The 25504-nt window shown below is 41.0% G+C and overlaps 1 protein-coding gene across 2 annotated transcripts in view; it reads left to right on the top strand.

Annotated features, from left to right (window-relative positions):
- The window catches only part of HOMER2 (homer scaffold protein 2), a 108524-nt gene extending 84141 nt beyond the window's left edge, over positions 1–24383 (top strand). Inside the window, exons 5-10 of one of the 2 annotated variants that reach the window (XR_012154019.2) lie at positions 55–194; positions 4030–4186; positions 7123–7233; positions 13028–13108; positions 15515–15686; positions 19318–19405. Coding sequence is in view for 1 of the 2 variants with exons in the window: in XM_073304047.2 (XP_073160148.1) it covers positions 55–194; positions 4030–4186; positions 7123–7233; positions 13028–13108; positions 19318–19506 (678 nt within the window). In the remaining variant the exon portion in view is untranslated. Of the gene's footprint in view, positions 1–54; positions 195–4029; positions 4187–7122; positions 7234–13027; positions 13109–15514; positions 15687–19317 lie in introns of both variants that reach the window. The other variant, XM_073304047.2, reaches the window with a different exon arrangement.
- The last annotated feature ends 1121 nt before the right edge of the window (positions 24384–25504 follow it).

Here is a 25504-nt window from a genome sequence, read left to right as displayed (position 1 = left end):
AGCCCTACATTTCCATGAGTTTATGTTAACACTAATCTGTGGATTGTGCTACAGGAATCTGGACGTGAAACACCATCTTCTACTCGGGCATCCAGCATAAATGGAACAGATGATGAGAAGGCATCTCATGGTGGCTCTGCTGATGCACATCTGAAAAGTGAGAATGACAAACTGAAAATTGCTCTAGCCCAAAGGTGAATCTCTTGTAGTATCTAAATTGCACTGAATGCCTGTGGAGTGACTCTTTGGGAGTGGTTACATATACATATCCAGGGATGGTTCAATAAGGAAACCGCTATCTGACCTAATAATTACTATACATGTTAAAAGGCAAATACCAAGGTAGATACAGGAACAGCTTACATAAAAAATGGGAAGGCGATCAAAAAAAGTGGTAATAGGATCTGTGTTATTGCCTGCCTATTACCCACATCATTGTAAAGGGAAATAAAAATGTGTCCTATTTTAGCATAGCCCATATAGTCATGTGTTGTTTCTGTAGCAATAAGGGACTTGTAACAGGGTTCACTCACCACTCTGGCACCTCCTGCTGGCTGTCATGGGAATTAGGTCTGCATGTTAGTGTGCCCTTTTCGGGTGGTGCCTCACCGCCGTCACTCCTGCGCTAGGACCTACGTCTCTCCAAGGACCGCGGTGTCCTCTTCAGCGACACAGCCCTCCGGGGACCTGCAGTCCGTTGTTCTACCACTTCCCTTAGTGGCTACTTTAGTGAATTGTCTGGCCACTTCCTTGTGGCCCCAGCATCCTCTTTGCTCTTGCCTCAGGGCCTCAGCCTGAAAACCCCATCAGCCAGCCAGGAGATGACTCTCGCTCCTCTGGTCCCTGCTAGTAGCACTGCTCTGTCCAGAGTGCTGTTTCTCAGCCCTACAGAGACACAATCCTTCCTCCCTGGGCTCCCAGCAGAGAACTGCCCTCCTCTGCCCTGTAGCTCCCTTTCTATATGGGCCTGCTTGGCCCTGATTGGCTGCTCCCTTCAGCCCTTCTCTGATTGGCTGCCTCCTGCACAACCTCCCTAGGGCTCTATTAACCCTTTAGAGCCCAGTGTGGGGTAGGTGCCACAGGGGTAGGACAGGGGTATACACGTACCAGAGTGAACTGCGTGTGGCTCGCAAACCTCTTCATGAATTCTAATTTACTTGTGTTCCTAAAAAAAAAGCTTTGTTTCACGTGTGAACTTTAAATTGCTGACAGATTGGGAGGCGTTTTGATATACTGCTAAAATGTCTGCTCTTTAAAGGTTTAAAATGTATATATTTTTCATTTACATTAATAATCCTCAAAGGTTTGCTTACAAAATTTAGACCACTGAATATTAAATAGTCATAGCTTACAATATCTAGGTTAATAGTATTAGCAGAAATTAGTCAAATGTTATTGCATCAATTTAAAACCACATATTAGATGATTGAATTAGCTGACTTTAGTAGGTACTACTTTTGTCAAATTGGGAGATTTACCATTTCATTTCTTTCTGATTTGGTGCATGATGAGAGAAACTCTCTTAGCTAGTGATACCAGCTCACATTGCTAACCATCGATATGTGGGTTTAAGAATGCAGATAACATTTAGGCCAAAGGGGAGCAAGTACTTCTGATATTGTGTGAAGCCAATTTTCTCTTCTCTTCAGTTTCAGTGGGTGTACTTTAGCTGTGAAAACAGGTGAGGGTATTTAAAATAACAAAAGATAATTATTAGTTCATCATAAATTTTTTTCATTAATTTTTTAACTTTACGTAGCTTTCTAAAAAACTTAGAGCACCACTTTAAAAATGTGCCCTGTGTGCCTTGAAATCACATTTTGTATCATTTGATTTAATAAATTTTTTGAAAAGGCAAATCATGGTAATTTGTAGCCATAGTAAAATAAAAAGTTGGAATGTTCTAAGCAGTGACATTAATATGCCATAATTCTCTTCTTGGAACTTATTTGCCACATCTGCCTCTAGCATATGAATATGCCCATGAGTGAAAAAGGGAAAAAATATCAGGGTCACTTGTTGCTTTTTAAAGTTTTGTTTTTTTTTTAAGCCATATGATACAATAAGCCAAGGATCAGCAACCTTCGGCACGCGGCCCATCAGGGTAATCTGCTTGTGGGCCGCGAGACATTTTGTTTACGTTGACCATCTGCAGGCACCTCCCACCCCTCCACAACTCCCACTGGTGTGCTGGCCGCCACTTCCCGCAGCTCCCATTGTGAGGGAACGGTGAACCATGGCCACTGGAAGCTGCGGGGGGGCCGTGCCTGCAGACAGTCAAAGTAAATACAATGTCTTGTGGCCCAGCAGTGGATTACCCTGATGGGCCACGTGCCCAGGGTTGCTGACCCCTGCGATAAGCAATTCAAAGGTTGCATACAGTATGAATCATAGAATCATAGGACTGGAAGGGACCTTGAGAGGTCATCTAGTCCAGTCCCCTGCACTCATGGCAGGACTAAGTATTATCTAGACCAGGGGTCAGCAACGTTTGAGAAGTGGTGTGCCAAGTTTTCATTAAATTAAGGTTTTGCGTGCCAGTAATAAATTTTACATTTACAGGGGCCCCCTGATGGAACCCTAGACTGGCAGTGGGCTGAGCGGTGCTGGCAGCCAGGACCCTGGCTGGCAGGAGCCAGCGGACGGAACCGCAGACCTGCAGTGTGGGCGGCAGACAGAACCCCAGACCGGCAGTGGGATGAGTGGCTCAGCCTACTGCCAGTCTGGGGTTCCGTCTGCCGCCCGCGCTGCCGGTCTGGGGTCCCAGCCACCAGCCTCGCTCAGCCCACTGCCGGCCTGGGTGGACGGAACCCTGGGCCCGCAGCAGGCTGACCTGGGCTGGTGGCCAGGACCCCGGCTGGCAGGGGCTGGCGGACAGATCCCCAGAGCCACTCAGCCCGCGCTGCCAGTCTGGGGTTCCGTCCGCTGGCCTCTGCCAGCCAGAGTCCCACCCCGCTCAGCCTGCTGCCGGCCCAGGGTTCCGTCCATCCAGGCTGGCAGCGGGCTGAGTGGGGCCGGCAGCCGGGACCCTGGCTGACAGCAGAGTGCCACTAAAAATCAGCTAGCGTGCCGCCTTTGGCACGCATGCCGCAGGTTGCTGACCCCTGATCTAGACTATTCCCGACAGGTGAAGTACATCAACCCTCCTTTTAATTTTTAATAGGATAATTTTTTTATTCCTACTGGCTGTAGTCACTTCTACAGGCTAGTAACTCAGATACTAGAAGCTTTCAGTTTTCTCCATCCATTGTCCCTCACCTCTTTAAAAGGCACATCACCCACCCTTTACTTCAGGAGCTTGGAAGGTCCTAGGATGTTTAGTTCTTCAATAGTAATATTTTTAAAGCTATATAGATATTTAAAATCAAAGAAAAGAAGTGAAAGTGTATTTTACCTACAGAGTATATATATTTATATTTTTCTTGGCTTACTATATAAAATACTATAGTATTATCTTTCATCCTGAAAGATCCCAACATGCTTTATAAACTGATATGTACACTATATGCTGGTACCACCTGAAATGCAGCCACTGTTTAACAATTCACAGCTACACTTCAGTACAGCTTAGGACAGGAAGTAAAGAATGCTGTAAAAATTCATGACTACAAACAGCAGACACCACACATCTAAACTAAACCTCACATCCCCACAGACAATACAAGTCCTAGAGCTACTACATCTAGCATAACAGATGCTCTGTTAATTCAAGTTGGAGGAGCTTGTGCTTTTGGAATCAAAATCAAAAAGCACAAGCTCCTCCTACTTGAATTAACAGAGCATCTGTTATGCTAGATGTAGTAGCTCTAGGACTTGTATTGTCTGTGGGCTGTTCATTAGAGATAAGTAATCATATACACTTGAGTAGGTCTGATATTCTCTGTGACAGAGGGTCAATGTGCAGTGGGCATTGCACTAGAATACTGTATCTAATTCAGCTTGCCACCCACCATTGCAATCAGGTGTTCTCACAGAGTAATAAATGGAACTAAAGCATTAGTGACTCTAACTCTAGTTCGTTGTTTTCAGTTCTTCCAATGTAAAGAAATGGGAAACAGAACTGCAGACTCTGAGGGAGAGCAATGCCAGGCTGACTTCTGCACTCCAAGAATCTGTTGCCAGTGTAGAACACTGGAAAAAACAGTTTTCAGAATGCAAGGAAGAGAATGATCAACTCAGGAACAAGGTAACATGAGTGGGTTGGATAGAATAAAATGAACCCTAGAGCACCAGTTGAAATGCCAGAGAACCCTGGCTTGGAGACTCCTCTCCTATTTCTCTTTCCTTGCCCCAAGCCAATGTCCTCACAAACAGCCCAGACTGTATGATATTTACAAACATAACCAGCAGTACTAGGTTGTCCAAATACTCACCAGAAGCTACTGAGGAGTCTGCAGCCAAGCACTGAACAAAGTGGAGGAGGGCAGTCAGCAGCAGCACCAAGGGTCAGAAGCAAAAAACAAAGTTCAGATTCCCACCAGTTATAAAATCCAGACCCAAACTCTTTGAATGATCATTTTGAAATATATATTTATTGTAATATTATTAATTAAGCTTAAAAATCCATAATCTAGTTCTTTCTAAACCTTTTCTGATGTTCCTCTTCTCTCAGCCTAGGCAGAACAGAGACAGCAGTGGCATCTCTTTTGTACTCATGTTCTTCTTCTCTGTCTACTCTGCTGCTTTGTCGTCTTTCCTTGTGCTAGAAAGCAAAAAGAGAGGAAGAATGGAGTAGAGGAGATGGAGATGGCTACTTCTCCTTGCTTCCAGGATGCAGGAGGCAAAGAACTGGGAGCCAATTTACATATCACCCAGGAGTCCATGCTCCCTGGTTGGTGGAGCTATAATACTGTCTGTCCGTGCTGTTGGGTAGGATGAGAAGAAAGAGAACTGCAATGAAGACAATTACCGTAGTGTACTCTTCTTATAAGTTTTTTAGCTAAAGCATATTGATGCCTTGTGCTCACTCATTGTAGTAAGTTGGCTGGTTTAAACCATTCAATAATGCTAATTAAATCTCAAAATCAGACAGCTAAGTGATGACATGAGTTGTACCCACAATATTGTAAACACAAAAAGGGAGGAGGAGGAGGAGCCAGGCTGCAAATCAGGCCCACCACCTTCAAAGCAGCGTATTTCAACTCCATAAGCCTGTTGGAGATTGTTGCCAAAAGCCTTTTTCCTTTCCTTACTGAGCGTGTAATTTCACAGCACTGTAGTATAGGGATTGAATGTGAACCACAAGAGAGAACACTTGGGAGATGTACATTTAGATTTTTAAAAACCCTAGCTTAGAATAGTAGCTTGTACTGTCTCTAAAATAATATGATGCTATCTATCAAAAGCTTGTAATTGGCCCACGCACTAGTACAAGTCTGCTGAATACAGTGGGAATTCAGTTTCTGTGAATAATGCTTGTAGTGATAATTTCAGCCTATTGATCTTAAGTTACTTTCCAAAAAGGTGGGTCCTGTTGTTGCTGCTGTTTTTGCCTTTCACTCATACAGATGACTGGGGCATTCAATGTACAGAGCAGATTGCAAGTGATTTTTGATTTTCGATTGTTTTCAGGAGTAGGTATGACTTTCATTCCTTTTAGCATGCCACTTGGTTCCAGGTGAAGAATGTTGTAGCTGGTGGGAGTGCCACTGATAGGCAGATGTAACCTGATTTACCTGTCTGTCAGGGCACTAAAATGCCTATTGGAATTCACTCTGTCTTTGCAAGATGGAGATTTTATATCTCTTTGTGTGCAGTTTGAGGATGTCACTGTCAGAATGTGGAGATAATTCTAATAGAGCAAATCAGTGCTTCACAACAAGCTTTCACTGTATTTAGACTACGACTTAACCCATGCTGGGTGTCAAGATTGCCTGGAACTAATTGTCAGCATCAAGGTAATATTAGGCTGTTAGATAAATCAGGTTCCTAGAGCAAAGAGTTAATAGTTCATTGTTAAGGCTAGCAGTGAAGGTCTCTCTTATGTATAAGGGAGAAATAGCTGATCAAAATAGTAGATTACAGTTAAATAGCATATCATGCAACAAAAATTATTTACTCAGCATTTGCTTTTGTGTAATGCTACATAGGAAAAAGTTCCTTTCATTAACATGACCAGGTGCAAACGTGCCACTTCTCTCTAAGTGTGGTCAAAAATGAGCAGGTTCACAAAATGCTTCCTTATTCTGGCGCAGTGGTTAAGGTACCTATAGCCCAACTGTCAGACGCTTTCTGTGGTTCATATAGCCCCACTGTCTGCATATGGTGTCATTGATCTTCCTGCAGAGAGAAAGATTCTTCTCTGTTTCTTCTCTCAAGTAGGTTTCTGAATAGGCATTGGTGCTGCACCAAGCATGGGGTGCTGGGAAATTCTCTCTCCTGTGTTAATTGAGTTAGACAGTTTTGCACATTGATCTACCTTAAAATGATGCCAAGTACAGTCCCAGAGAAACCCAACGCTGAGAATTAAAAATATATTAATGAGAGAGCCTGGTGGCCTAGGAGCAGTGCAGCACACGAGATCCGAGTCCAGAGATGGCTAGAAGAAGTGTGGAATCAGCAAGCTCATTTCCTGCGTGAGAGAACAAAGCACCATCTGTCACACTGTACTAATCCTTCTGGCTAAGTTTTAATGCTGTATCCAGCCCTCTTATTCCTCCTGGAATAATAGACAGGCCCTGAGGAGATGATGTTGGGAACTCTAGAGAGCTTACTTCCTCATACCATATTTGAAAAAACCCATAGATTACTGGCTCATACTTGCATAAAAATGGAAGTGCAAATTTATGCCCATCCGTTGCTCTTCATTACTAATTATGACATTCCAATGCTTTGCACAGTCCTATGTAATTACATAAGGCATTACGTGAGATACAATAAATGCACCCTATGAGGCTCCCTAGAGTGTGTGTAATTGGGTTACTTTGTTGTTCTTAATTTTAAATATAACAGTGGTAACTTTGAACTGTTGTACTAACTGGTATGTTCTAGGGGGGCAGATCCTAGCTCATGTGAATTGTCGTACCTCCGTTGATTCCAGTGGAGCTGGGACAGTTTACACCAGCTGAGGATCTGCCCCTAGATTTACAGAGAATTGGAGTTTGCTATGATCTTTTGTTAAAGATTGAAGAGCTGGAGGAACAATGCAATGAAATAAATAAAGAGAAGGAAAGAAATGCACAGCTGAACAGGCGCCTCCAGGAACTGGAATCAGAACTTCAAGACAAAGAACTAGTAAGTAAAATAAACTTAGAAATGGCACAAATTCTTTAAAGTCAGAGTGGGCCCATCTGCTTTTGACTATACAAAGCAACACATACAATGTGTCACCACAGTCAAAGGGAGTCCAGCGTTTAAAGTTACTGCTCTTTCTAGCTGCTGTAAGACTCTTTAGACCTCCTAGGTCAGTGGTGTCCCCTAATCACTCGTTTACAACACTGTAGGTTCTGAATTTTTAATCTGATTTGGCATTTGAGTTTGACAATCGTTAACAAAAATTATACTTTACACTTCTGAGGATCTCAGTGCCCCTTAAAACCATTAATTGGTTAAACAGCATAACACCTGCTGAGACAGGTAAGTAATAGTACCTTCATAGTCACACAGCAAGTGAGTTGAGAATAGAATCTCGGAATCACTGTTCTCAGTCCCCTACTCCAATCGCTTTACCATATGGGAGGAGGGGAGCTGTTGACTTCCAGGTGTTTGTCAGTAAAAAAAACATCCCTTACAGGAGAGTTTTTAGTATCTTTGTTAAGACAGGGGAGGCTCTCTTTCTGTGGAGTCTTCTATTTTACCATTTTGTCACCCATACCTTCTGATTTTAAGAATTAAGTCCAAGATGGAGATTAAAATTAGAGGATGTTACTGACAGTTTCATTCAGAATTCCTAAATCTCTCATCTTAGTTTAGAGGTGTCATAAATATAAAGGGAAGGGTAAACACCTTTAAAATCCCTCCTGGCCAGAGGAAAAACCCTTTCACCTGTAAAGGGTTAAGAAGCTAGGATAACCTCGCTGGCACCCGACCAAAATGACCAATGAGGAGACAAGATACTTTCAAAGCTGGAGGGGGGGGAGAAACAAAGGGTCTGGGTCTGTCTGTGTGATGCTTTTGCCAGGGACAGAACAAGAATGGAGTCTTAGAACTTAGTAAGTAATCTAGCTAGATATGCGTTAGATTCTGTTGGTTTAAATGGCTGAGAAAATAAGCTGTGCTGAATGGAATGTATATTCCTGTTTTTGTGTCTTTTTGTAACTTAAGGTTTTGCCTAGAGGGATTCTCTATGTTTTGAATCTAATTACCCTGTAAGGTATTTACCATCCTGATTTTACAGAGGTGATTCTTTTTTACTTTTTCTTTTAAGAAACTGAATGCTTTTTTCATTGTTCTTAAGATCCAAGGGTTTGGGTCTGTGGTCACCTATGCAAATTGGTGAGGATTTTTATCAAACCTTCCCCAGAAAAAAGGGGGTAAGATTTGGGAGGATTTTGGGGGGGAAGACATTTCCAAATGAACTCTTTCCTAATAATAATAATAATAATACCAGTGTTAGACGTTTGGTGGTGGCAGCGAAAGTCCAAGGGCAAATGGTAAAATAGTTTGTACCTTGGGGAAGTTTTAACCTAAGCTGGTAAAAGTAAGCTTAGGAGGTTTTCATGCAGGTCCCCAGATCTGTACCCTAGCGTTCAGAGTGGGGAAGGAACCTTGACAAGAGGGTATTCATTTTGCTAAGATGAATGATGTTGGAAACGTATAGCCCCTGACTAGGGGGAAAAATAATGGAATCTTTGAGGTTCTCCCCCGCCCCCCATAGTAGAAACCAAATGTTCTGTGCTGACTCAAGAGCAAACGCAGACAGCAGATGTAGTGAAGCGTGTCTAGCGCCATTATAACTTCTCAGCTGGTACTCCTAAAGAGCAGTGCTATTAAGGAGTTTTAAGATGGTACAAGGAGATAGGTTAGGGAGATGGATTTTAATGCGCAGTTAAAAATATAATGTAGTTTTCAGCACCAAGTTTCAAAGGAAAATGTCGTCATGCTTTTTTCCCAACCTTTCTGCTCTAATAGCATATGTAATAACCCCTACTTTGTGCTAGCATTTTCCTTGAGGTTCACATTCTCCAGACACCACATCAACCAGAGAATTGATTGACACATGAATATTACAGGCCTAGCTTCCATTCATTTTTGAGAATGAACTGCACCAGCCTGATTTCAGACTATTTCTTACATTAGTGGATTTCTGATTAGCTCTAAACCACCCTAAACAAGCTGCTCTTGGCTTTGCAAGGCAAACCAGCATGGAGCCTGCTCACAAATGCAGACATAAAAGAAGCACCTCTGAAATTCTGTCCATTTGAGGAACAATAAAGGGAGGAGAGAAAAATGAAGGGATGGAAAGAGGCGCAGAGGCACTGGGAAAAAGATATATGAGCCACAGACCTATACAAGGGAATCGGAATGCTTAAAGATGTATAGGGGTTCACATCTCAAAATAAACATAGGGAGTTACTGTCACACTGATCTGGGTTACACCCTAGAACTCTGAGTTGTCACTACTTGCTCTGCAACCCTTGGGTGCCTCACAATGCTTTGCTTCTGTAGCTTCCAGTCTCAGATGCTCACAGCCAACCTACAAGTATGCAGGTCACACCCTAAGTGTCTGTGTGCTAGACATCCCTAGTTCAGCAGCTCTCGCCCCAACCTGTCTACCACCCTGCAGCCCCCTCTGGCTTCCACCAGCCTTGCTTACAAAAACAAGGTGACCCCATCACACTCCTAGTCCCATATTTCCCCAAAACCGTGTGCGTTTTGAAGTATCTAGCCCTCTCCTGGACAGCTCAGAGAAATAAGGTTTGTTTCTCCTTTAAAGAGATAAAAGCACATTACAGTTTATTAACTGAGGTAAATTCACCTTTCTTTCAAACACAGCACTGAGTTAATTTATGGTAAAAATAAAGCAAATTTATTAACAATAAGACATAGGTTAACTGATGCCAAGTAAAAGGAATAAATTTGGAAAGGGTCACAAGCAAATAAAAGTGAAAATCTGCACCTAAAACTCTAAAAACTTAAACTAGAAAAGTACAGGCTTTGTTCAAGATGGTTTCTGTCACCAGTCTTCCTTCTTTTCAGCCAGGGCTGGCTTTCCTTCCATCCGGACCTTTTACAGAAGTACAAGATGCTGGCTTCCCTTGTCTTCCTTGGTGAAAGATCTTTGCCTAAGCAGATTTCTCACTCATATTCAGTTCCTAGAGACTTCAACCCCTCCTTGGTAGAAGGACACATCTTTCTCATTTCGCAAGAGTTCTTGTGTCCATCTAGTGATGGATGCTAAAGATGGCTTCTGTCTTTGCTTATAACTTCCAAAGCTCAACAATCTTGCTTAAAGAGGCAGGATGACCTCATGCTGTAGGGCTTCCCACTCCCTGGCATGTATATAAGGCTTCTATTGATTTGCTTAATTTACATAGGAGACAGGTAAATAGCTGCTATGTTCCCTCCTGTCTGGGAAAGACCTGTGTTTCTCCCTTTGTTTGGACATACTGTAAGGCCTAATATCAATAAGTATCCATATATAGTGTTAATACATACATTTTTACGATAATATTAATCATCAGTGAATCTTAGGCTTCAATAAAATACCTCACTTGATAAACTTTTATAGTACAGTGATATTGTTTACAATCAGTTAATTCAGTTGGTTATCATGTGAGGTTCAGACCCCTTGTCTTTATAAACCAGTAAATCTTTGCAGTGTACTCTTTGAAAAATAAATCCTGGACCGCGCTTTTTTCCTGCTGGGTGTAGATGCCATGCTGTCTCCTCCCCTATTTGTTACCTTGATAGCTTTCTTTATCTAATATGTAAATTGGACCTTCATTGTGTTTGATGATGGGGCTGGTCAGAGAAGCAAACATTCCTTTGTCTGGGACAGACTTGTTTACTAACTACCCCTGACATGCCTGGCTTAAACATATTTTAGTACTCATTCCAACATATATCTATAACTCTTAATACACACTGTATATATCCATCACACAAGTATATTAATGATCAGTGTGGTGTTCGTTTTCCAATGACCTATTACTTGACACGTTTTAGATACAGATTATAACTAGAGTTGGGGAACACTGAATTGGTCAGGCCAACTGAAACTCATCACCTGATACCAACACAAATCCTTGCCCTCTGGCCCTGGATGCTCGTAGGGTCACACTTCCCCCCTTACAAAGCTGCAGCAGGGCTAGCCACTGGCTGCCCGGATGCAGCAGGTCAGAGTCCTCTTCCCTGACAGGGCATCTGCCGCCATATTTTCATTGTCCTTTATATTTAAAAAACCTGTTTTGTCATCTTTGTTTACAGTTTCCAGGACATAATATCAGAGAGTATCCATAATTTCATCTACAGAGTTGTTACAAAGCGTTCACCATGACTGTAATAGCCGTTGTGCTGTTAGATTTCAAACAATCTATTATATGTCATCTTTTAAATCAATATCGTGACCCCACTGTGGGAGGTGTAGTGATTATGTCAGGCCTGACAAGACTTGTTGACACACTGTAGTAGAGCCTCTGTGTCACAGTTAGCAGCTTTTTTGCATATCTGGGTCAGTGCCTGCTACGCTTGCATTAGAAGCCTCTTTTAATTGATTTCAATGTGATGGTCAGAAACAGGCCATGCTAACAAGCAATTTGAGCCTTTAAGTTAATACTGTAAAGTAATGGTCACAAAGTTGGAGAAGAACACACAGAATATTGGAGATGTCCTGGATACCAGAATCACTCATCGAGAAAGCTCAATGTCTCTGTGTAGTGGTATTTTTGGCAAAAATTTTGGAAGCAAATAAAAAAAACCACTGTGGAATAGACCAGATTCTTTTAAAAGTTGGGTTGGAACTGAAATTTGAGAAATGGTATAGTACCTGGGGGAACAAAATCTGGAGATATTGAGGAAATGTTTTTTGTTGCATAATTTTATGGTAGAGTGTGGGAGACGTATACTCTTATTCTGCTGTGAGATCACCAGTACCTGGAAGACAAGATGTCACATATCCCACAACTCTACTTGTGATGTGTGATATGGCTTGGCTATCCTATATCAAACTAGACCGAGAACTGATGAGGCTGGACACGTTTTATCTTTATTTATTTTTTTATAATATTTGAGGAAATAAAAGACATGTTTGGAGGCAGATCCTGTAGCCTGCTCCACAGATTGCAGCCTGCCTCCTCCTGGACTCTAGGGGAAATCTCCAGGAGCAGATCTTTGTGGGTATTTTCACTCAAAGTCCATTTCTGCAGCTTTAAATGAGGGAGGGGGATGATTTGGCCCTTGGTATTTACATTCTTCAAATATGTTCCCCACGTCACCACTGCCTTTGCTGTTAGCAGAGCAACAAACTCTTTTTAACTTTCCTCTTCAATCCATCTCTGTAGTCACCTATGTGTCTTGTTGCTCATTTCTAACTCCTTTCTGTTTGTCCATATTATTCTGGTAATGTGACGCTCAGAGTTGAATTCAGTATCCCCGGTGGTGTTGCTCAGAGCTATATATGTATATGCTTAGGTCTGTTATCTCCGTGCTCTGTGATGTTTTACATTTACAGCTCAAAATTCCAGTGACCTTTTTCACTGCCATATACCATTGCAAACTCGTATCTAATTTGCTGTCTTCTAGGTCTCTTTTTAGCATTATTGCGTTTCAGATTTCCCTGTCTCATTGAGTATGTGTCTATGTGTAGTGAGAATTCATAAACATAACTAGCTGGAGATTAGATTATGTTCAGATGTCGAAACTATGTAGTCAAGAAATGATTGATTAAATGTGTTGCAAAAATGAATATTATTATATTTAATTTATTAAATTAACAACTGCCATTTATAAAGCCAAAACATTTTCAGTTATTTTTAAATCCCAATGTTGTGTGGCATACAATATACTTGTGCAAAGTAATTTCACAGCTTCAAATTACCTTTATTCTAAATTGAAGCTTGTTATAATTTTCCTTTTTTTTTTTTAATAGGAATTGGAGGATCTTCGAAAACAGGGTGAAATTATACCCCAGCTAATGACAGAATGTGAATCTGTATCTCAGAAATTACAGGTACAGTTCAGCAAAGAAATTGATCTAAATACAGTGGAAGGGACATTTTGTTTTGTATTTCTCATGTTTATGTATTTTTACCTGTTTGTAACTTAACTGATAAAGAGACCCCCAATTCATAAAAGTTAATGCTGATTACATACAAAATGTACTGTGGCTGCCACAGAATTAGAAGTAATTATAGATAGCTTCTATCTCTGCCTGGTTATCTGAAGAAGTTGCTACTCTGGGATCATGTTGCAACTGTCACCTGGCAGACTCCAGGATATTCTATATCCAGCATTTTATGCCGCCCTTGCCTTGCATTGCCTCATATGCAGTGCTACTAGAAGTGACTGCTTCACCTACAAGAGCTGGCAAGCATTCACCAGTCTCCTTCCAAACGGCCATTTTGAGTAGTCAAGTCAGTTAAACTAACATCATGATGGCAGCTAAAGCTAATTATTATAAAAGAAAGAGAAAAGAAGAAAAGTTATTTGTTTAAAAAAAAACCCAACAACTAAGTTACGTAATGTTGGGGAGAAGTTCATACAAAAGGTATTTATATGGTGGGTAGCCTTTTTCAACACAATACATTGTCTGTATTTTTATGTAGATATTTATATAGCCCCCTATCACCAAAGTATTTTAATCCGGTTGGTTTTAAAGCTTTTGAACTCTGACTGTATATATCAAAATGATGCATTCAAGAATTTGGATCTGGGGGGTCCCCGTCATGGATTGGGCCTCAGTATGGTATGTACCATACTAACACAGAACAAAGAGACAGTCCCTGCCCTGTACAATAAAAGTATGAATTCAAACAACAGGTATATAAGAACAGCCATACTGGGTCAGACCAATAGTCCATCTAGGCCAGTATTCTGTCTCCAGCCATGGCAAGTACCAAAGTTTCAGGGAGAGTGTACAAAACAGGGCAGTTGTCTTCCCCATCTTCCCCCTCCTAGCTTCTGGGAATCAGAGGTTTAGGGTCGCCCAAGCATGGGGTTGCATCCCTGGCCATCTTGGCTAATGGCCATTGATGGACTTACCCTTCATGAACTTACCTATTTCTTTTTTGAACCTAGTTATGCTTTGGCCATCACAACATGCCAGAGCAATGACTTCCACAGGTTAATTGTGCATTGTGTGGAAAAACTACTTCCTCCTTGTTTGTATTAAATCTGCTGCCTGTTAATTTTATCAGGTGATGCTGGTGTTTGCACTGTGGGAAGGGGGTGAATAACACTTCTCCCATCATTCATTTTATAGACTTCCTATAATATCACCTCCTAGTCATCTCTTTTCGAAGCTGAATAGCCCTAATCTTTTTAGTCTTTCCTTATATGGAAGCCACTCCATACCCTTCTTCATCTTTGTTGCCCGTCTCTGAAACTTTTCCAGTTCCACTATATCCTTTTTGAGATGGGGCAAACAGAACTGGACACAGTATTCAAGTTGTGGGCTCACCATGGATTTATGTAGTGGCATTATGGTATTTTCTGTCATCTTTTCTATCCATTTCCTAATAGATCCTAGCCTTTTTTGACCACTGCTGCTCATTGAGTGGAAATTTTCAGAGAACAATCCACAGTGACTCCAAGATCTTTATGTGGTAACAGCTCATTTAGAACCCATCTTTATTTATGTGTAGTTCAGATTATTTTTTCCAATGTGCATTACTTTTCACTTACCAATGTTGATTTTCGTCTACCATTTTGTTGCCCACTCACCCAGTTTTCTGAAATCCTCCTGTAGTTCTTCACAGTCTGCTTTGGACTTAACTCTTGGGCAGTGGGTATAATAGGCCAAGGAAGGGCTTGGCCTTCCCTGGCACAACCACCCCTACCTACATGCACTCCACCTCCCCGCCCCCCCGGTCCATGCTGCTCGCTGCGTTGCTTCTCCTCAGGGGTGGGGGAGTGAGGAGGGATGCTGCGAGCAAGCGGCGGGCACTGGAGCCACCAGCTGGACAGGGGTAGAGGTCGCTGCCTCTGCCTGGCACTCAGGCAGGGGGCGACTTGGCCCGGTGCTCGCAGGGGGAGTGGATTGGCCCGGCGCTGGGGTTGGGGGGACCGGCCTGGGGTGGGCTAGCCATGGCTGTTCTGGTTGTGGTGGAGGGGGCCCCTCAGGACTCCTCCTGTTATGGGCAGGTTTTAGGGCTCCAACATGTGGCGGGATGGGGACGGTAGGTTAGCTTCCCCAAAATGGGGGCTCACCCACCGCCCATGACTTAACTATCTTGAATAATTTTGTGTCATCTATGAACTTTGCCACATCACTGTTTATTCCCTTTTCCAGATTATTAATGATTATGTTGACCAGCACAGGTCCCAGTATAGGTCCTTGAGGGACCCTGTTGTTTACTTCTCTCCATTGTGAAAACTGACCATTATTCCTACCCTTTGTTTCCTATCTTTTAACCAGTTACTGATCCATGAAAGAATCTTCCCTCATATCCCATGACTGGTTAGTTTCCTTTAAGAGCTTTTGGTGAAGGACCTTGTCAAAGGCTTTCTGAAAATTCAAGTCCGCTACATCCACTGGATCACGCTTGTCCACATGCTTGTTGATTCCCTCAAAGAAATCTATTACATTGGTGAGGCATATCTTCCCTTTACAAAAGCTGTGTTGACTCTTCCCTAACAAATCATGTTTATTTGTGTGTGATAATTCTGTTCTTTACTGTAGTTTCAACCAAATTGCTTGGGACTGAAGTTAGACTCCCTGGCCTGTAATTGGCAGGATTGCCTCTGGAGCACTTTTTAAAATTGGTGTTACATTATCTACCTTCCAGTCATTTGGTACAGAAGCTGATTTAAATGATAGGTTACAGACTACAGTTAGTAGTTCTGCAATTTCACATTTGAGTTCCTTCAGAACTCTTGTGTGAATACCATCTGGTCCTGGTGACTTATTACTGTTTAATTTATCAGTTTGTTTTAAAACCTCTTCTTTTGACACGTCAGGGTGGGGCATTTCTTCAGATATATTACCCACATCAGAGATATCCTTCTTGACATCTCCCTTACATCCTCTACAGAAAAGACTGATGCAAAGAATTCATTTAGCTTCTCTGCAGTGGCCTTGTTTTCCTTGAGTTCTCCATTAACACCTTGGTTGTCCAGAGGCCCCAGTGACTGTTCATGAGGCTTCCTGCTTCTGATGTACTTAAAAAATTCTTACTGTTAGTTTTTGCATCTATTGCAGATTGCTTCTCAAATGCTTTCTTGGTCTGCCTTTTTATACTCTTACACTTCATCCGCCAGTTTGAGCACCTTCCTGTTGCTCTCACTAGGATTTGACTTCCAAATTTTAAAGGATGCCTTTTTGCCTCTGATAGCCTTCATTACTCTGTTTTGAGCCATGGTGGCATTCTTTTGGTCCTCTTATTGTCTTTTTTGATTTGGAGTATGCATTGAGTCTGAGTCTCTAATATAGTGTTTTTAAATAGTACCCGTGCTGCTTGCAGGCATTTAAACCATGTGACAGCTTCCTTTAATTTACATCTAATAAGTGTCCTAATTTTTGTGTAGTTCCCTTTTTTAAGTTAAATGTTACTGTAGTGGAATTTTTGGGGTATTTTTCTGCCCTACAAGGACAGTGGCATTGGAGCAGTTTTTATAGTGGGGATGCTGAAAGCCATTGAATAAAACTGTAAACCTTGTATATGATGGAAACCACTTCAAGCTACCGTACCCCCAGAACCCCTACTTCCTGCACCCCTGTACAAGGATGTTAAATTTAATTATATTATGGTGACCATTACCAAGTGATTTAGGTATCGTTATCTCTTGAACCAAATCTTATGTTCCAAATAGGACTAAATCAAGGATGCAACAAACACATGGGGGAAACACAAGAAAACAGTGAGACAATACTGATCAGTCTGATAAACAGAGGTAACAGTACATCAGCTATCTAACCATAATCATTTTGGCAAAGGAAATGGCCAGGGAAGGTTTTAAGGAGAGATTTGAAGTAGGATGAAGTGACCTTTGTGAATGTTTATAGGAAGCTCCCTCTACGCACACGTGTTCAAAACTTAAACAAATGGGTGATGAAGACTGGCATCACTGGTGGAGCAGATTCCAGATTCGACAGCTCAGTAGCATGTAAGAGATGATAGATAGGGCAGGGATCAACTGTGTAGAACCTTAAAAGCAAGACTAGTAATTTGTGTTTATGCTGCAGGGATGGGAGAGCCTACAGGGGGATGCAAAGAGGGGGGTAATGTGGTCGAAGCGACAATCTGGGGAAATGATTTTTGCAACAGTTCTGAATGGATATAAGTGAGGTGAGATGGGACATGTCAAAGCTGGAGAGGAGGTTGCAGTAGTTGAGAAGTGGATGAAAAATGGAGCTGTTTTGAGGGAGAAGAGAAGTCAGATCTTAGAGGTATTATACAGGAAGAGGTGGCAAGATCTACACATGGCCTAGATGTGAGGATCTAAAGGGAGGGGTGAGTAAAAGACTCTGTTTAGAATTGATTTAGCTAAAGAGTTTCTCCCTTTTCCCCACATCTCTTTATATTCTTCAATGCCTCCAGCTTCTTTGTTGAGCTCAGAGACAGCGGTATGGTTCCCTGGTTAAACATACTATGTCCAGATTTTATGAATATTTGGGACAGTAAAACTAAAAAGCATGTGGCCATGTTTTCAGCAATGAATTATTTTTCAACATTTGACACTCCCTGTAAATATGGATAAGGAAAGTGTGGAAGAGGAGGTCAGTTTTGTTCTTGTTTGAACAAAGAGTGGAGAAACATTTTTAATAGTGAAATCTCACTTTGTAGTTAGTTATTTGTGTCTAATCTGTTCAGTGATATTAATTTTTGATTCATCAGTCACCCTCAGTGCTTAGCCCTGTACAGAATGTAGAGGAAAGTCTAAAACACCAAATCTGTTGTCGTCTTGAATATTTAACTGGAGAAATGGCTTATGCACTGAACTAATACTTCAGCTGAGTCTTTTGTGTGTTGGCCTTTCTTGAATAGATTTTGCTTTTATGGAAGGATACTCATCCCTCTTGGCATCAGTTAAGTTGTGGTGGAGGCAAGCTTAGCAGAGCTCACAACAAAAGGAACAGTGGCTAAGGGGTAAATATACCGGAAAAAGTAAGAACCAGAGGCACTTTATAGTTCCAGGGTTTGAGATAGGAAGTGTCTAGATAACTGGTATGGGTTTGGTATAGGGTGGTAGTGACCAAGAAGGCATTGCAAGTTGATGGTTGTTTTGGCCTGTGCTATACAAGTGAGTGCTTTCATTTGAGTCCAAGTCACCATCATAATTACCACCCTGAGCAGCAAAATCAAGAACTGCAAGGGCATGGAAACTGAACTACCCTCTCACTTGGAAATGATTACTTATGGCTGAGGCACCTTGGTAAGGTGTGTGTTGGGAGCTGTTCCCTGCTTGTGCTATATTTGTTCTGGGTATAAATAAAGGTCTTTGGACTCTGAGGCTGTCAGTCTGACACTTTCACAAGCTTAAACCGCCATAAACATAACACATGAAAAAAGAATAAATGAAACAAGGTAATCTAGGTGAAAATAGTGGAAAGACTATTGAAGAGGTGGGAGGGAAATGTGAGCTGTGGGAATAAGATATTAACATAGGCCATTTCTACATGGTAAAGCTCATTATTTAAAGTTTTAAGAAGACTTAAGTTTAGATATGTACACTGTCCTGAAATGAGGAAAAGCAAAAGGAAAGCTAATGAAATAAGAGAACATGGTTTTCTAAAAGAAAAAGCAAACTGCAGTGTGGGAGAGCATTAAGTTGTTTTCACTGACTATATGCTTAAGTATTCAGCCAAGGAGTTTAAAAGAAATCCTGCAGAACCTAATAAAGCGACATTATTTCTCAGGGGATGTTTGTAAAAGCTAAACCACCATAGATAATTTTGTGGCACAGAGACTAATTTTGCAACTGTAGCAATGTATGCACAGTCCACAATTTAAATCCAGCAGAATTTAAAGATATCAACCAATGACAAAATATAATGCAAAGCATCTTTTCCACTTAATCTGTATCCTTCCCTGCATTAGTCAGATTTAAAAAAAATATATCATGTTAAAATTGCTTCCAGAGGTGTTTGTATTAGGCAGACTAATAGAAAGTCAAAGCAAAACATTTAAAGTCTGCGTGGTATTGTTGCTTTGCTCTAGTAAATGTTCATCCATCTTCTCTAAGATGCATGTTGTTTTTTCTTTCTATTCTTTTTTTAAGGCTGCTGAGAAAAAGAACAGAGACCTGGAGGAGAAAGTCAGAACACTAAGGACAGATGTTGAAGAGAACAAACAGAGACAGAACAGCCTTAAAACTGAATTAAAGAATTTTTTAGACATACTAGATGGGAAGATAGATGAACTACATGACTTCCGACAAGGACTGTCTAAACTAGGAGTTGACAACTAGACGGCAACAGATTTTTGTAATCTAGGGTCTGAATGTTTGGTGTTTTGTTGATCCCAAATGTGTATTTTACAAAATTTGACTAGAATGTTCCACTTGTTGGTATTGTTTCTGTACATACAGGCTGAAAATTTGGTGTGTTTTTTCAAACCAGTTGTGCTGCTCACTGAATTCTGTTGAGAAGAGAAATGATTTATATGGCTGCTCTGGGTTTGTGAAGAGGTGGAAGATTCTGTCTCAGGAATCTGGAACTAGATCTACCTTATATGAATATGCAGTTAGTTGTTGCAGGGAAATTTATATCTTTCTTAAGGGCTGTTGCAACCATAGAAACAGAAAACAATACTATCAATACTCCTAGCAACGTGCAATTTTATTTCTTTTGTTGAGTGGAGTGGAGTTAAGATTAGAGGGGGCTCCTGCCATGTGTAAATCAGTTGGGTAAAATGTGTCTGAGTTGAGCTGCAGTCAAGTGTAGCAAATCCCTCTAAGTAGATATTAAGATCCTTAGGAACAAATCAATAAAGCCTAATTCACAGAAAGAAACCAACCGATTTTATACTTGTGTGACCTCTGATACAGGGTTTACCATGTAAATGTATGTGCGCATACAGCACATAATCTGCAAAGTTGCAGTCGGTCTCAGCTCTTGTACTTCATATAAATCGTACAACAGCTGATGAGAACTTCTCGTTTAACAAGAGCATCTTTTTCCTCAGCCCTGGTGTTTAAATTCATATAATTAAGTTAATCAAAACCTCTTTAGAAAAAACCACACTCTCTTCCTGGGACCAGATATACAGCAATAGGGATAGGTTATTGTTTCACATATAGGTCTGGGCCCTCTAATTATCTGTATAACTTAATAACTGCTGTGAACATCCACTGAAGTGATTTCAGAGCCGTTAATCTAAAAAACATTAGTTCATTTCACAGAACCGCTGAGGACAGTTTTGTACAAATGCAAGTTTCTGTTCAGGAGACATCCAGAGTTGAGGTAGCATGAAAGCAAAACCCTTTTCTTTGAAGTATACTTTCCGATCTTATGACATATTAAAGGGGATGAGTTAGAAACCAAATTGCCCATTTAGAATGACAAAAAGAAAGGCATTGCAGAAAGACATTGTAACTCGTATTTGATTATTCAGCAGCTCTAAACACATTCTGAGTAAAACAAGAGAATGCTTGGGATTCCAGGAGCATGAAAATAAGAAGCAAGCTTACTTCACTACAGGCGGTGACATAAACAGCAACACTGGTTCAGAATTCAATCTAACTCTGCTTTTGTCTCCGTAACTACTTTCATGGGCGTTTTTGGTTTTATTTTTTTAATAAATATTAGGCAATAGCCTGCTCTGAAGTTATTCTGAAAGCCCGTGCAAATAGAATTTGGGCAAGAAGTTCTGTTTACGTCCGATACATTGATGGTATTGCCTCTTTTTTTTAATCTGGAAAAGGCTACTGAAGTGTGAAATTAATGTGTTCCAACAGGACGGACTAGAGTGGCCATGTCACAACATTCATTTCACATATTACAAATTAGATTTCTAATTCTTAATAAAGCTATAATCAAGGGGTTTTTGGTCATTTAAATATTTTAAGTGAAGAGTACATTGAATACCTTTGCACACAGATCTAATAATCCAGATGCTGGAAGTCTGTAGAGATACTCTATCTGCAATAGTTCTTTAATTTTAGATAGCCAATACTTCAGTGGTAGATGCAATCTAGCCTTGCCTTTTTTGTATGTGTGCTTTGTAATCCTTTTATACAACTGATATTATGAAGCTAGACTATTTCGGTGTATGGTGGTCTTTATAAAAATTGTTGTAGAGTGCCAGTATTAAAAAAAATAAAATTAAAAAAAATATCAGGTACTTGGAAACATAATATAGAATGTAGGCATGTGAAAATAAGCTTTCACCAGTGCAGAATATACATGTGTAACATAATGTGGGGTTAGATAATGTGATCCGACTACTCAAAATTGAAAGTGACAAAGGATACACAGTGTATTTTCTGAACAAATAATTTCAGTATTTAGTTTGCATCTATATAGTTCACTTTGAATAAAGAATCATCAAAAAGGCAGATGACCTACTTCTCCTCTACTCCCATCCTAGTCTTAAGGTTAGCTGCACCAACTGTGAAGCAAGGAAGTAAAACAATTGTCTGTCACAAACAGTATACATTGCCAGGCTCCCTACTCTGCTTCCCATTAATGCTTTTACCTCCTTCGTACTGAGAGCCTTGCTCAATCTTCTGTTTCTTTTCTTTTTCTTTTTTTCACTACTAGCGAGTCTTAGGGCTTGTCAGCATGAGAGAGTTGTATTGGTTTAACTTAAGGTGTGATTTTTAAATGTATGTAGTTAAATAGGTGCAAAGGGCTGTGCAAACACTCTTATTTTGGTTTAATCCAGATTTATTTTGGGTTCATCCAGTTATTTCAGTTTATCTTAAACCATTTAGGAATCAGATTAAAATAAATGAAATAAGCCACTCTTAAACTGAAATAAGAGGGTCCACACACAGGGTTGCATTGGTTTAACTAAATTAATTTAAAAACTGACAAGTAAAACCTGTACAATTTTCTGATGTAGACAAGGCCTCATAAAGAAGAAATAAGGATAAGAGGGAAGGTGTGGAGGCAGAGTCTAGAAAGAAAAGCATTTATTTCTGGACCTGCTACTTGTGCTGCATACTTCTGAGAAACCAAGGGAACAAGGTGGATACCCTTTGAGCAATCTCTGTTCTCTCTCCTGTAGTCAGGACCCCAGTGTTCACATTCCTTCCTTCTTTGGCAGGCGTATTCAGTTCTTACATGGTTGAGGCTCTGGGGGAGCTCAGCACACAATTTGCAGGCTCGGACATTCTGGCTGTCTGCATCCTCCACAGGATTGACAGCCCGGTCTAATTAATTTCTGCTCTCTCTTTTTCCTGTAACAAAATGTAAATACTGGGTCCTGGGATTCAAGGCCCTATTTGTTACCTGTAAGGATTATGCAAATTGGTCTTCTCTCATCTTTGCCACTCTGTCTTCTTCTAGTAATTAGAGGAGATTATAAATGTTGCAAGCTCCCAGTCCACAGGAACTTAATACCTCCGTATCTTGGATACCTACAGGCATTTCTTCCTTGAATCTTGATCCCTACCGGATAGGTTCTTTCATTAAGAGCAGCTGATACGTACCTATGTCACATGGCTGTTGTGAGGGTAAATCCATGTTGGTAAAGCACATTGAGTTCCTAGCATGAAAAATGATATGACTGCAAAATACTTTATTTATAATTGAACTTCTGTTGCAGCCCATCAGTCACCTCACAATGCCAGATATGTGAACCTTATTAGCTCCTCAGGGACTCGGTGGGGTACAAAAAACTCTCCTCTCTTCCCTTCCTCCAACAAACCGTGAGTACAGGGCCTTGGGAAACCAAGCATTCTCTTTGTGGGCAATTCTCAGGTAGTAGTAAGGATCTAGCATTTATGCTTTCTCTAGCCCACCTTCATCTTTCTGTAGGTACTGGGCCCTGAGAATCCAAACCCTCTATTTCTGAGGTAACAACTGCTGAACTCTCCCTCAAGCTGTAGTTGGTTTCTTCAGTATCAGGTTTTCCCTCCATTTTCTGCTGTTTCACTTCTGCCGTGCTGTCTAAGCAACCTGGAGAGCTTTCAGTAGGCTTCCTGCCATAAAGATCCCTCCTTAGCTATTAAGCCTGTTTGGTCACCATAAGAGACCTGTATGTGGTCCTTAATCCATTATCTGGTGTCCTTTCAATGCCTGCCTCCCTCAGACAGGAATACATTGCCCAATCAGTCTTGCATTCTGGCTTCCTTTTGCACACAGACACACACACACACACACCCTTCCAGTCCTTTGGCCACAGGCTCAAGTTTGTTTGGGGGAGGGATGATTCTGTGACACTGCTCCTGCAGAATGAAAACTTCATGATATGTGAGGGTGACTTCCTGCAGGGGGAAATCTGACTGGTGATTCTTATTCAGAGCCCCCTAAATCTGGAGGCTGCCCTCTGCTGGAAAATATTTCCACTGTCAGGGTACAAGGTGGATATTTTGGAGAGACTCCCTGATCACAACAATGCACCCTTCCCTCACGTTTTTTTTCAAGACATTTGCATCTTGGGAATGGGGTCTGTTTGACAGAGGCTTAGTCATATCTCAATTACGCCCACTAAGTATTGTGTATTATATAAAGTTGCAGTGGAAATATGTGAGGTCTCTAAGATAGTGATCTCTGTTGATTCCATGACTTCTCCTCTTTATGCTGTTTATAGGAAAGTGCTACTTAATGCTGCATTTTTTTTATTATTATTATTTTTTTTTTTAACCAAGGCTGTGCCATTAGTGCTGGCCCATCTCTCCTGATTTTGATATCTGCAGAGCTCAGGCCCCTCCATAAATAGCAAAGTTACTGTCTATCTCAGTGATGCACTTTTTGATTGCTGAGCTGTATATGGGGATAGCCATGGAAGGTCAAACATGTTTGACTCAAGGGGTTAATCCTGCTCAAACTGAATTAATGTTTGTACCCCTGCCCCTCCAGGGCTCTAATTTGTTCCAGGAAAATCCCAAGGTGACCAAAGAGGGATCTGAGTCCAAACAGTCCTGAAAGCACTAATTTCAGCCCCCATATCTCAGTCTGCAGATGTTTTTGCTTATTAGTAACGATTTACAAACATGAATTTTCAGCACCCCTCTGATGTTGGTTAGTTTTCACTTTGCATTACGTCTACGTTGGAGACACACATGGATTTCCCCATGCAAGCAAGTACTGACTCTAAGCTTGGAAGATGTAAAGGTTCAGTTTGTGGATGTAGAAAGAACAGGAGTACTTGTGGCATCTTAGAGACTAACAAATTTACTGGAGCATAAGCTTTCGTGGGCTACAGCCAACTTCATCGGATGCATAGAATGGAACATATAGTAAGAAGATATATACACACACATACAGAGAAAGTGGAAGTTGCCATACAAACTGTGAGAGGCTAATTAGTTAAGATGAGCTATTATCAGCAGGAGAAAAAAACTTTTGTACTGATAATCAAGATGGCCCATTTAGACAGTTGACAAGAAGGTGTCAACTTCTTGTCAACTGTCTAAATGGGCAAAAAGAAAAGGAGTACTTGTGGCACCTTAGAGACTAACAAATTTGAGCATAAGCTTTTGTGATGCATCCGATGAAGTGATCTGTAGCTCCCGAAAGCTTATGCTCAAATAAATTGGTTAGTCTCTAAGGTGCCACAAGTACTCCTTTTCTTTTTGCGAATACAGACTAACACGGCTGCTATTCTGAAACCTGTATAAATGGGCCATCTTGATTATCACTACAAAAGTTTTTTTCTCATGCTGATAATAGCTCATCTTAACTAATTAGCCTCTTACAGTTTGTATGGAAACTTCCAACTTCTCTGTGTGTGTATATATATATCTTCTTACTATATGTTCCATTCTGTGCATCGGATGAAGTGGGCTGTAGCCCATGAAAGTGTGTTCTAATAAATTTGTTAGTCTCTAAGATGCCACAAGTACTCCTGTTCTTTTTTGCGGATACAGGCTAACAGGGTGGCTACTCTGGAACCTGTCTTTGTGGATGTAGGTTTCTCACCTAAAGTGGCTAATCAATCACTTGATCTTGTATTTGGAGTGTCTTGTTAATATCGTCTTGTGCTCAGCGCTCTGAGCATGAATGGCTGTCATTTCCACTTCCTGAGGTCCTGTAGATAGGAAAGGGGTCTGATGCAAAGGTACTGTTAGGTTTTCTTTATGGAGCATTTGATTTGTAGACTTGACTTTCAGAATTCTATTTCATCATCAGGAATGGCCCTCTGTTTAAAGATGCTATATCGGCCTCCTTTGAGACCTGGGGAAAGAGTCTTTCTTTTGTTTTCTGCCATAGTAGCCTTTTTAATTGGTATCTCCTTTGCCAAGTGATGAATCAGTGAGTTCACTGGAATAGAGCTGCATTGTCTGTAAGGATTTCAAA

This window comes from Lepidochelys kempii, chromosome 10, assembly GCF_965140285.1.
Source record: "Lepidochelys kempii isolate rLepKem1 chromosome 10, rLepKem1.hap1, whole genome shotgun sequence".
In the NCBI taxonomy this organism is placed as follows: domain Eukaryota; kingdom Metazoa; phylum Chordata; order Testudines; family Cheloniidae; genus Lepidochelys; species Lepidochelys kempii.
Note: the sequence above shows the minus strand (reverse complement) of the source record. Positions and strands in the feature narration are given on the sequence as shown.